The sequence below is a fragment of the Pseudophryne corroboree genome, chromosome 1, assembly GCF_028390025.1.
Source record: "Pseudophryne corroboree isolate aPseCor3 chromosome 1, aPseCor3.hap2, whole genome shotgun sequence".
NCBI lineage: Eukaryota > Metazoa > Chordata > Amphibia > Anura > Myobatrachidae > Pseudophryne > Pseudophryne corroboree.
In genome coordinates, this window is record NC_086444.1 from 93,131,850 (window position 1) to 93,143,743 (window position 11,894).

General features: G+C 54.4%; 1 protein-coding gene across 2 annotated transcripts; it reads right to left on the reverse strand.

Moving 5' to 3' along the window:
• Window positions 1–3,672: 3,672 nt before the first annotated feature.
• LOC135056372 (collagen alpha-1(I) chain-like) lies at window positions 3,673–11,267 on the reverse strand. Of its 2 annotated transcripts, none has more exons than XM_063961460.1 (2): window positions 11,227–11,267; window positions 3,673–9,524 (listed from the first exon to the last, which is right to left on the reverse strand). In XM_063961460.1, the coding sequence occupies exon 2, from the start codon at window positions 9,502–9,504 to the stop codon at window positions 8,458–8,460; it is 1,047 nt and encodes a 348-aa protein (XP_063817530.1). In that variant the 5' UTR covers window positions 9,505–9,524; window positions 11,227–11,267; the 3' UTR covers window positions 3,673–8,457. The 2 variants fall into 2 exon arrangements, with proteins under 2 accessions (XP_063817530.1, XP_063817523.1); XM_063961453.1 differs by lacking the exon at window positions 11,227–11,267 and having other exon boundaries at window positions 3,673–6,899; window positions 9,435–11,220.
• Window positions 11,268–11,894: the final 627 nt, after the last annotated feature.

An 11,894-nucleotide genomic window follows, 5' to 3' on the forward strand; every position in this document is an offset into this window, starting at 1 on the left:
TCAGACGCTGCCGTTTGGATTGTCCACGGCACCTCGGGTCTTTACCAAGGTAATGGCCGAAATGATGATTCTTCTTCGAAGAAGAGGCGTATTAATTATCCCTTACTTGGACGATCTCCTGATAAGGGCAAGGTCCAGAGAACAGCTGGAGGACGGAGTAGCACTAACCCAATTAGTGCTGCAACAACACGGGTGGATTCTGAATTTTCCAAAATCTCAGTTGACACTGACAACACGTCTGCTGTTCCTGGGAATGATTCTGGACAAGGTTCAGAAAAAGGTGTTTCTTCCGGAGGAGAAAGCCAAGGAGTTATCCAAACTTGTCAGGAACCTCCTAAAACCAGGAAAAGTGTCTGTGCATCAATGCACAAGAGTCCTGGGAAAGATGGTGGCTTCTTACGAAGCGATTCCATTCGGCAGATTCCACGCACGAACTTTTCAGTGGGATCTGTTGGACAAATGGTCCGGATCGCATCTGCAGATGCACCAGCGGATAACCTTATCACCACGGACAAGGGTGTCTCTTCTGTGGTGGTTGCAGAGTGCTCATCTGTTAGAGGGCCGCAGATTCGGCATACAGGACTGGGTCCTGGTGACCACGAATGCCAGTCTGAGAGGCTGGGGAGCGGTCACACAGGGAAGAAACTTCCAGGGAGTATGGTCAAGCCTGGAGATGTCTTTTCACATAAATATACTGGAGCTAAGAGCGATTTACAATGCTCTAAGTCTGGCAAAACCCCTGCTTCAGGGTCAGCCGGTGTTGATCCAGTCGGACAACATCACGGCAGTCGCCCACGTAAACAGACAGGGCGGCACAAGAAGCAGGACAGCAATGGCAGAAGCTGCAAGGATTCTTCGCTGGGTGGAAGATCATGTGATAGCACTGTCAGCAGTGTTCATTCCGGGAGTGGACAACTGGGAAGCAGACTTCCTCAGCAGACACGATCTACACCCGGGAGAGTGGGGACTTCATCCAGAAGTCTTCCACATGATTGTGAACCGTTGGGAAAAACCAAAGGTGGATATGATGGCGTTCCGCCTCAACAAAAAACTGGACAGGTATTGCGCCAGGTCAAGAGACCCTCAGGCAATAGCTGTGGACGCTCTGGTAACACCGTGGGTGTTCCAGTCAGTGTATGTGTTCCCTCCTCTGCCTCTCATACCAAAAGTACTGAGAATTATACGGCAAAGGGGAGTAAGAACGATACTCGTGGCTCCGGATTGGCCTAGAAGAACTTGGTACCCGGAACTTCAAGAGATGCTCACGGAGGATCCGTGGCTTCTACCTCTAAGACGGGACCTGCTTCAGCAGGGACCGTGTCTATTCCAAGACTTACCGCGGCTGCGTTTGACGGCATGGCGGTTGAACGCCGAATTCTAAGGGAAAAAGGCATTCCGGAAGAGGTCATTCCTACACTGGTAAAAGCCAGGAAGGAGGTGACTGCACAACATTATCACCGCATTTGGAGAAAATATGTTGCGCGGTGTGAGGCCAGGAAGGCCCCCACGGAGGAATTTCAACTGGGTCGATTCCTACATTTCCTGCAAACAGGATTGTCTATGGGCCTCAAATTGGGGTCCATTAAGGTTCAAATTTCGGCCCTGTCGATTTTCTTCCAGAAAGAATTGGCTTCAGTTCCTGAAGTCCAGACTTTTGTAAAAGGAGTACTACATATACAGCCCCCGTTTGTGCCCCCAGTGGCACCGTGGGATCTTAATGTAGTTTTGGATTTTCTCAAATCCCATTGGTTTGAGCCACTCAAATCGGTGGAATTGAAATATCTTACATGGAAAGTAACCATGCTACTGGCCCTGGCTTCAGCCAGGAGAGTATCAGAATTAGCGGCTTTATCATATAAGAGCCCATATCTGATTTTCCATTCGGACAGGGCAGAACTGCGGACGCGTCCTCATTTTCTGCCTAAGGTGGTGTCAGCGTTTCACCTGAACCAGCCTATTGTGGTGCCTGCGGCTACTAACGATTTGGAGGATTCCAAGTTGTTGGACGTGGTCCGGGCATTGAAAATATATATATTTCAAGAACGGCTGGAGTCAGAAAGTCTGACTCGCTGTTTATATTGTATGCACCCAAAAAGCTGGGTGCTCCTGCTTCTAAGCAGACGATTGCTCGTTGGATTTGTAGCACAATTCAACTTGCACATTCTGTGGCAGGCTTGCCACAACCAAAATCTGTCAAGGCCCATTCCACAAGGAAAGTGGGCTCATCCTGGGCGGCTGCCCGGGGGGTCTCGGCATTACAACTCTGCCGAGCAGCTACGTGGTCGGGGGAGAACACGTTTGTAAAATTCTACAAATTTGATACCCTGGCTAAAGAGGACCTGGAGTTCTCTCATTCGGTGCTGCAGAGTCATCCGCACTCTCCCGCCCGTTTGGGAGCTTTGGTATAATCCCCATGGTCCTGACGGAGTCCCCAGCATCCACTTAGGACGTCAGAGAAAATAAGATTTTACTTACCGATAAATCTATTTCTCGTAGTCCGTAGTGGATGCTGGGCGCCCTTCCCAAGTGCGGATTGTCTGCAATACTTGTACATAGTTATTGTTACAAAAAAATCGGGTTGTTATTGTTGTGAGCCGTCTGTTCAGAGGCTCCTACGTTTGTCATACTGTTAACTGGGTTCAGATCACAAGTTGTACGGTGTGATTGGTGTGGCTGGTATGAGTCTTACCCGGGATTCAATATCCTTCCTTATTGTGTACGCTCGTCCGGGCACAGTATCCTAACTGAGGCTTGGAGGAGGGTCATAGGGGGAGGAGCCGACACCTGAGTGGATGGGCTTATGGAAAGTAATGAGTGCACGTATAGACTCCTTATATAAGAAAATCGACGACATGCCAAATGTGGGACAGCCGACTTCTCAGCTCGTGCCTGCCCAGGCGTCGCATGGGTCGTCAGGGGCTCTAAAACGCCCGCTACCTCAAGCAGACCCAGATGTCGACACTGATACTGACACCAGTGTCGACGACGATGAGTCAAACCTGATGCCCACTAAGGCCATTCACTGTATGATTGAGGCAATGAAAGAGGTGTTAAACATTTCTGATATAACTACTGGTACCACTAAAAAGGGTATTATGTTTGGAGAGAAAAAACTACCCGTAGTTTTTTCCCCATCAGATGAATTAAATGAAGTGTGTGAAGAAGCGTGGGCTTTCCCTGATAAAAAATTGGTAATTCCTAAGAAGGTACTAATGGCGTTCCCTTTCCCACCAGAGGATAGGTCACGATGGGAAACACCCCCTAGAGTGGATAAAGCGCTCACACGTTTGTCTAAAAAGGTGGCACTACCGTCTCCGGATACGGCCGCCCTCAAGGAACCTGCTGATAGAAAGCAGGAGGCGATCCTGAAGTCTGTATATACACACACAGGCATTATACTTAGGCCAGCTATTGCGTCAGCTTGGATGTGCAGTGCTGCCGCTGCTTGGTCAGATAAACTGTCAGAAAATATTGACACATTAGACAGAGACACGATCCTGTTAACCATAGACCATATAAAAGACTCAGTCTTATATATGAGAGATGCACAGAGGGAAATCTGCCGACTGGCATCTAAAGTAAGTGCATTGTCCATTAAACCTCACACGTCAGATGCTTCCACGCGCCACTCAAGCACACTTATCTTATGAAATAAAGACACCACAACTGTAGTTGGCGTGAAAGGGGTCAGCTTTTATTTTCTGACTGAGAGGGAGGCCTATTAAATACTAAAACTAAAATGCAGACTTCCCTCTCTAACTAAAGGTGGCGAGGAGAAGAACGGTTAAACATAATAAATGTAACATGGGTGATAAACATTATAAAAAACAAGCAGTAAAAAACATATGTGTTAGGGAGCCTCCTGCCCCAGATGTTCCGGGATCGGCCTGCTGCCTCCATCCCAGACATCGAGAATCAAAAATCCAAGGACAGGGGTCGACCTTCTGCCACTACCCCTGTCCCCCAACGGTTGCAGGGACGGAGGTACGCTCCGCCCCTACGGGATAAAAGTTGGGCCACCGGCCCCGACATCCACATATGTTTTATACTAATTATATGGGCCCACTTGTGAAAATGATGCCCGTAAACTAATTCTAAAAGATATAAATTACCTATAAATACACCCAAACTGACTAACTGTGAACTCATCATTAAACTTAAGTAACCGTTCTGAAAACCGGCCACCGAAAGCCGACACAAAGAACCCCATAGTAAAACCAAAACCAACTCTGTTCCGGTTTTTTTGGGGGCGGGAGGGCGGGCTGCGTGAAGACACTGAAAGAGGCAGGAAATGGTGGGTTAGCCACCTATATCCAGGCTGTACAGCCCCTTTCCACAATCCGGCCAATGGCCTACCAGTTCCTCACTCAACGTTCCTCCCACTACAAAAAACCTTAACCCCTTGCAGGCCAAAGTGATGCACCAAGCAGCGCTCTGCAAGCACAGACGGCGTGTTTATGCTGCTGCTATCATATTATATTCCTTACGCAGTCTTAAACCTCACACGTCAGATGCTTCCACGCGCCACTCAAGCACACTTATCTTATGAAATAAAGACACCACAACTGTAGTTGGCGTGAAAGGGGTCAGCTTTTATTTTCTGACTGAGAGGGAGGCCTATTAAATACTAAAACTAAAATGCAGACTTCCCTCTCTAACTAAAGGTGGCGAGGAGAAGAACGGTTAAACATAATAAATGTAACATGGGTGATAAACATTATAAAAAACAAGCAGTAAAAAACATGTGTTAGGGAGCCTCCTGCCCCAGATGTTCCGGGATCGGCCTGCTGCCTCCATCCCAGACATCGAGAATCAAAAATCCAAGGACAGGGGTCGACCTTCTGCCACTACCCCTGTCCCCCAACGGTTGCAGGGACGGAGGTACGCTCCGCCCCTACGGGATAAAAGTTGGGCCACCGGCCCCGACATCCACATATGTTTTATACTAATTATATGGGCCCACTTGTGAAAATGATGCCCGTAAACTAATTCTAAAAGATATAAATTACCTATAAATACACCCAAACTGACTAACTGTGAACTCATCATTAAACTTAAGTAACCGTTCTGAAAACCGGCCAACTGCCAGGTTACAAACCTGCCACCGCCACCGAACTAAAAACCCACACAACAAAAACAGAAAAACTAACTAGAGAGACTTAATGAACTATGAACAGAAAAGAGCTATCTATAGGGACCTAAGAATGTAAATAATGTCCTCCAGGAAGATAAGCATGCCAGCCGGGGACAAATGCACCCCGTCAGACCGGTATTGTGTCGGGTCACGGTAGGAAATGCCACCGTGCGGCACAACCAGCCCGCCATGCTGGAGGACAGCACGACCAACGACCGAATTGACCCTCCTCCGAACCAGGTCAATCGCCCCGGGGTTAAAGGCTCCGCGCCAAGACCGCCGAGGAACGATGTCCGACCAGAGGATGAGGCAAAACGGCCAGTCAGCCATGAGTTCCAGTAGCTGGCACCTGATTTCGAGGCGAATGTCGAGCCCAGAGCGGCGTACCAGATCATTGCCCCCCAGGTGCAAGACCAAAATCAGGGGGTACCCAAATCGGCCAACTGCCGCCCGAAGCCAGTCCCGCAGGCCATCCCAGCGGAGGCCTCTACGCCCCAACCAGCGCACAGCCTGCAGCTCCGGAAACCGGGCGGTGTCGCAAGCCAGAGCCGACACGGACAGCCAGTAGATGTAGGAATGGCCGACAAACCATAGAAAGTGCGGATCTAACCGCCGCCCTGCAAAATAAGGTGTGCTAAGGTTAGGAATGATATACATAAGGTATGTAAATGAGAAACCTGACTGCAGCCCTAACGGGGGGGGAGTGTGGGGGGGGGGGGGGGGGGCCGCCCAATTTGACTTGAGGCAAAAACGAAACTTCGCTAGCCGGCAAAAGCCGAAATTAAAACCAACGATAAAACAAAAATTCCTCAAGGCCCCCGCAATCACCAAGTGCAACTGCGACGAGCGGCTAGTCCTCAAAGGGGCGCACTGGGAGGAAAAGGCCTGATATAGCGTCTGACTGCACCAGACCTCCACCTACCCAGTGCCCGGACTTCGACCTCGGACCAACCCGCCGCAGCGGCAGCTGAAGCAGCGCCGATGCGGAAAGAGTGAGTCCCATAGTCGGCCGGAGATAGACCCAGGTACAAAATACAACGCCCCAAAACCGACCGGAATTGATATCTGGTCAACGGGGCGCCGTCACAGTGGACGAGCCACCCGGTGGGCGTTGGAGGCCGTATGGACGAATATGCCCGGGCCGCGGAAACTGGACAAATGCCCCGCGCACGAGCCGGACCCATTCGAACCCACTGCCCCCTGCCGGCTACGTCAGTCTTGGATCGCTGAATTTTGCACCATAAACCGTCGGGGCGGATGACGACGTGGGCCTCCAGCATGGGCGAGACCGAAGCCCGAGAGACGGACACCAGCTCACCCACCCTGAACGCACCGTGGAAGGCCATAGTAAAGGCCGCCCGGAAGAGGCGAACCTCGTATCCCGAAAAGCAAATGCTCGGTAGGGATCCCAAAATCCGCCTCAGCAAAGCACCGGTGATCGGCTGGCGGGTATCCGGGAGGGGCGGGGTGGCCCGAGCCCAACCTTTCAACACCCGCCGGAGGAAAAAGGACTTCGTAAAATCCGCTTCCCCCCGCAGCTGCAGAAAGTAAGAGATACCTGCCAGAACCCTGTTAACAGACGCCCGCGAAATACCGTCGGAGTACAGAACCCAGATGTAATCTAAAAGTAAATCATGAGAGGTCTTACCACACTGGCCTCTCTCCCGGATGAAGCGACACCACCGCTCCCAGGCGGCCCGATAGGCCGCAAAAGTTGCAGGGGCCAATGACCTGTGGGCTAACGCCTCCATTCCGGGTGGATGACCTGCCACACAGAAGCAGGACATAATTCCCCATGGAGGAGAGCTGCAGGAGCCAAGCGCCTAAATCGCTGCAAATCGCCGCGTGACAGGGCATCTGCAATTTCGTTACGCACGCCAGGGACATGTTTTGCTCGCAACGTAATGTTGTTGACCAAGCATAACAAGACTATCTGCGCAATGACCCGCAATACCGGCAAGGACGTGGATTTTTGGCGGTTGATGGCAAAAACCACGCCCAGATTGTCGCACCAGAAGACAACATGTTTATTACGCAGGGCATAGCGCCATAAGTCTAAAGCGACCAGAATAGGAAAAATTTCCAGCAACAGCATGTTCGTAGTGAGGCCCATGCGAAGCCAGGCATGCGGCCAAGGAGAGGCACACCAACGACCCGCAAAGTAAGCGCCAAACCCGAAAGCGCCGGAGGCGTCCGTGAAAAGCTCCAGGGTCGGGCTAGACACGATCGCCTCCTGCCAAATACAGGTGCCGTTGAAACGAACAAGAAATTCGTCCCAAATGCTTAGATCCCGACGGATTTCGAGGGACAACCTGAGGAAATGATGCGGGCGTCTAACCCCCACGGTAGCCCGTTCCAATTTTCTACAGAAAACCCTGCCCATGGGGATAACTTTGCAAGCAAAGTTAAACAGGCCCAATAGGGATTGGGCCTGTTTGAGAGTGAGCTTGCCCGCGGACAGCGCATATATGATACCGTCACGTAAACGCAACACCTTGTCCGAGGGAAGCCTACAGAGACCCCTGACCGTATCAATCTGGATCCCGAGGTAAACCAAGGAGGCGGAGGGTCCCTCCGTCTTTTCTGGTGCAACCGGAACCCCGAAGCGCGCAAAGAGGGCCAGAGCCCCCTGCAGCAGGTTGACGCAGCGAGGGGAGTCTGAGGGGCCGATAAACAGAAAATCGTCCAAGTAGTGGGAAATTCCCCGTTCCCCCGTTGCCTGCTGGAGACACCAGTGGAGGAAGGAACTGAATCTCTCAAAGTAGGCGCAAGAGATAGAACAACCCATAGGGAGGCACCGATCTATGTAGTACCCATCGTCCAGCTTAAAACCCATAAACCTGAAGGCGGAAGGGTGCAGCGGAAGGAGACGAAACGCAGACTGGATGTCCAACTTACACATAACTGCCCCTGGGCCAAAAGACCGTACGGTGTCAATGGCCGAATCAAAGGACAGGTAAACGACCCTACACTGGTCAGCAGGGATAGCGTCATTAACCGAGGACCCCGCAGGACAGGAAAGGTGTTGGATGAGGCGAAATTTGCCCGCTGTCTTTTTGGGCACTACGCCTACGGGGGACAAGACCAAGTCTGGCAAGGGGGGCTCCCGGAAAGGGCCTATCATCCTCCCTAAGGTAACCTCCGCCCCTACCTTGTGCCGGAGCACGTCCGGAAACTCCCGAGCCGAACGCAGGTTAGTACCCGTCCCAGGACCCACCCGTCCATGTATCGGCAAGGGGAAACCCGACGCGAAACCTGAGTGTAAAAATCGGGCGTCCCCCAACCGCGGGTATCGTCGCAGCCAGGGAATGAGCGCGCAAAGTCTAATTGGGGTGGGAGCTGTGGCTAGCGCCGGTGGCCGCGGGAGCGCGACTCTGTCGGGGCTGCGAGCCAAAAGCACTTCCGGTCCCAGGACTGGGGCAATCTTTAATGCCGTGGCCCCCGCCACATCTGATACAGGAGTGGCGAAAACGACATCGCCCCCCCAAGTCGCATTGTGCATTATTAAAAGCGAAGCATTTCCCATGCCCCGCGCGCCCTGCGCCTCCGCGAAAGCCGGCAGAACGAGAGGCAGGTTTTTTTGCCCATCGTCTTGCCGAGCCGCCGTCATCTGTGGCGGCCGGACCTTGTGTCAGTTCAGAGCACAATTCCACGTCTTTTTTACCAAAGTTATAGATCTCCCGGCCATGTTGTTTGCGTCGGAAATCCTCGTCGTAGCGCCGCCAGGCAGACCCTTTGTACTTATGGTACAGAACGTGTATAAGAAATTGATAGCGCACCACGTTCATATGTTCATCCGGGCGCGTCTCTAGGTAACACGCCGCAAAGATCAACATGCAGCGGACCCAATTCTGGTAGGACCGCAAAGTGTCCTCGCTACCCTGCCCCTTTTTCTTAGCCGAAAGCAAGGCTTTGCGATCGTCGCTGGTAAGGGCAAAAATGTTCACATATTGGCCCTTACGGATACGGTCCCGGATCCGGGGCCTGAGTCCACGTTGCACCGCCGTATTGGCGCAGTGCACGGTGTCTGATTCCACCGATACTTGGGACGCGGACGAGGTGGAATACCGCCGCTTGCGTTGTCTACGACGCTTCACCCTGTGCAAGCCGCCATCTGAGGAGGACAGACCCTCCGAGGAAGTAGAGGCAAGGGAGGAATCTGTGCCCCGACGCCTGCGCCTACTGCGCTTGCCGGAAATCCTGCCTGCGCTGCTACCTATGCTAGAGGCGCTGGAGCGAGTACCCGAACCCAAGCCGCTAGCGCTCCCCTTGGACCAGTCAGGGTCCGAGGAAGACTCACCTGCTCGAGAGGGCACGCCGTCCGCGCCTCCGGCCACCGAACGACTCGTGGATACACCGGCGGATTCCATTGCCGATCCGACTACCGTGGCTGGGGAGACAAAAGAGACATTGTTCCCCTGCACCGCCTCCGGTCCCGCAGCCACCGGGAGCGGGGCAAAAGGGGGGGTAGTTGCCCCAGTAGACAGAAGTGGAATAAGGGATTGCGCAATGCTATCCGCCAAGGAAGCGGTGGGCCGCCCCAGTCCCCCGGGTACGGAGGATAACAAGGGAGCCACCGCTGACACTACAGCGGCACAAATGGCGGACAAGACGGAGGCGTCCACCAAGGGTGCAGTCGCAGGGGCAGGTGAAGTAAGGACGGACCTCCTCCGCGCGTCATGCGCCCGACGTGCGGTACGCAAACCTCCCGTCGGGAGCAAGGATCCGGAGGATCCCTCACTGTCGGGAATCATGGCACCACCGTCTGGCTGCGCCAGACCGCGTATAGACTGCCGACCCCTCGACTGTCTACCGACCCGAGCGTCGGCCACAGGAGAGTCGTCGCCACTAGAAGGGAGGAGTCCGACGTCGGACTGAGAGCTGACCGCGGAAGCGTCGGCAGTTGAAAAATGGATGCGGGGAGTGGGTGCTGGGTCGTGATCCGCCTGCGCACGCCGCCCCCTAGTGGGGTGATTAGCTGGCAGGCGCGACCCCGCCCGCTGTCTGCCAGGAGGCGCGCGGCCGCGGGCGGCGGCCGAGCCACTTGCCAAGGCGGGCGTCCTGGATGGGCCCGACGCCCCGGGCCCCACCGCGAAAGGGGAGGTCGGACGGGCAGGCACACCGCGGGCGGGCGCGGGCCGCCCCCGTACGACCGGCCCCGCACTATCTGTAATGGATAATGCCCCCCCCGCTGGCGCGGAGCGGGGGCGACGCCCCACCCCAACGCGGGAGGGCGCTGACCGCACGGGTGGGGGGGGTAGTGGCACAGAGGGGGTATGCCTCATGTGGGCCCCCCTGCTGTGCGCCATGTTGTCCGCACGCGCAGGCAGTAATCCATCTGCCGCGCGACCCCCCACCCGCCCATTAACTGAGGCAGCCGTGTTGGGAAGTGGGGAGAGCCGCCGGGCCGCCGGGCGGGAGCTCCGCCCCCGCCCCACGTGACCCGCGCGGCCACCCGCTGTAAGAAGCGGCGGGGCCAGGGACGGTAAAACACCGTCCCTGGCAGGCCGCCTGAGGCTTCTCCTGCTCCCCGGCGCTCCGTCCCCCGCCGCTGATTGCAGCGGGGAAGGAGACGGGGAGGAAGCACGTGGGGGAGCGCGGGCGGGCGGCCGAGCTCGGCCGCGCACAGCCCTGGTCTCCATGGCAGCCCCAGCAGCTCCGTCGCCAGCCGCTGATCGCAGCGGGGAAGGAGACGGGGAGGACACACGTGGGGGAGCGCGGGCGGGCGGCCGAGCTCGGCCGCGCACAGCCCTGGTCTCCCTCACAGATACAGCATCCGCAGCAGCAGGGCTTCCCCGACCCGGCGGAACATCAGGGGAATCTAACAGCCGGGCGGGGAGGCCAGCGCTGCGTGCAGGACGGGAAGGGGGGTTTCGTAACCCCGACATGTCCAGGGGGGAGAGGAGTCACAGCAAGGGGGGGTGGGGGAATACCCAGCAATCACCTCCAATATGTTATAAAAAACAAGCAGTAAGTAGGAGAAGAAGAATAAAAAAGTTAGGAATAGGATGAATGTAGCAGTAGGAATATAGGAAAGAGAAGATAAGGAAAAAGATAAGGAAAAAAGAGAAGAAAAATTAAAGTATATTTACTGAATAAATGAACAATACTTGCACTGCCTGCGTGAAGACACTGAAAGAGGCAGGAAATGGTGGGTTAGCCACCTATATCCAGGCTGTACAGTCCCTTTCCACAATCCGGCCAATGGCCTACCAGTTCCTCACTCAACGTTCCTCCCACTACAAAAAACCTTAACCCCTTGCAGGCCAAAGTGATGCACCAAGCAGCGCTCTGCAAGCACAGACGGCGTGTTTATGCTGCTGCTATCATATTATATTCCTTACGCAGTCTTTCTGCTAGGAGAGGCTTATGGACTCGCCAGTGGACAGGAGATGCAGATTCTAAAAAGCACATGGAAGTGTTGCCATATAAGGGTGAGGAATTATTTGGGGATGGTCTCTCGGACCTAGTTTCCACAGCAACGTCTGGGAAGTCAGCATTTTTACCCCATGTCCCCTCACAGCCTAAGAAGGCACCGTTTTATCAGGTTCAGTCCTTTCGGACCCAGAAAAACAGGCGTGGAAAAGGCGGGTCTTTTCTGTCCAGAGGCAGAGGTAGGGGGAAAAGGCTGCAACAAACAGTAGGTTCCCGGGAGCAAAAGTCCTCCCCCGCTTCCTCTTCCAAGTCCGCCGCATGACGGTGGGGCTCCACAGGCGGAGCCAGGTACGGTGGGGGGTCGCCTCAAAAATTTCAGCGATCA

Excerpts from the sequence above, each read along its gene's own strand:
- LOC135056372 (XM_063961453.1), bottom strand. The coding sequence starts at position 11,022 with ATGTCGGGGTTACGAAACCCCCCTTCCCGTCCTGCACGCAGCGCTGGC. Across the intron at positions 6,900-9,434 it reads CGGCGTGCCCTCTCGAGCAG|GTCATCCACCCGGAATGGAG; the intron begins GTGAGTCTTCCT and ends TCTGTGTGGCAG.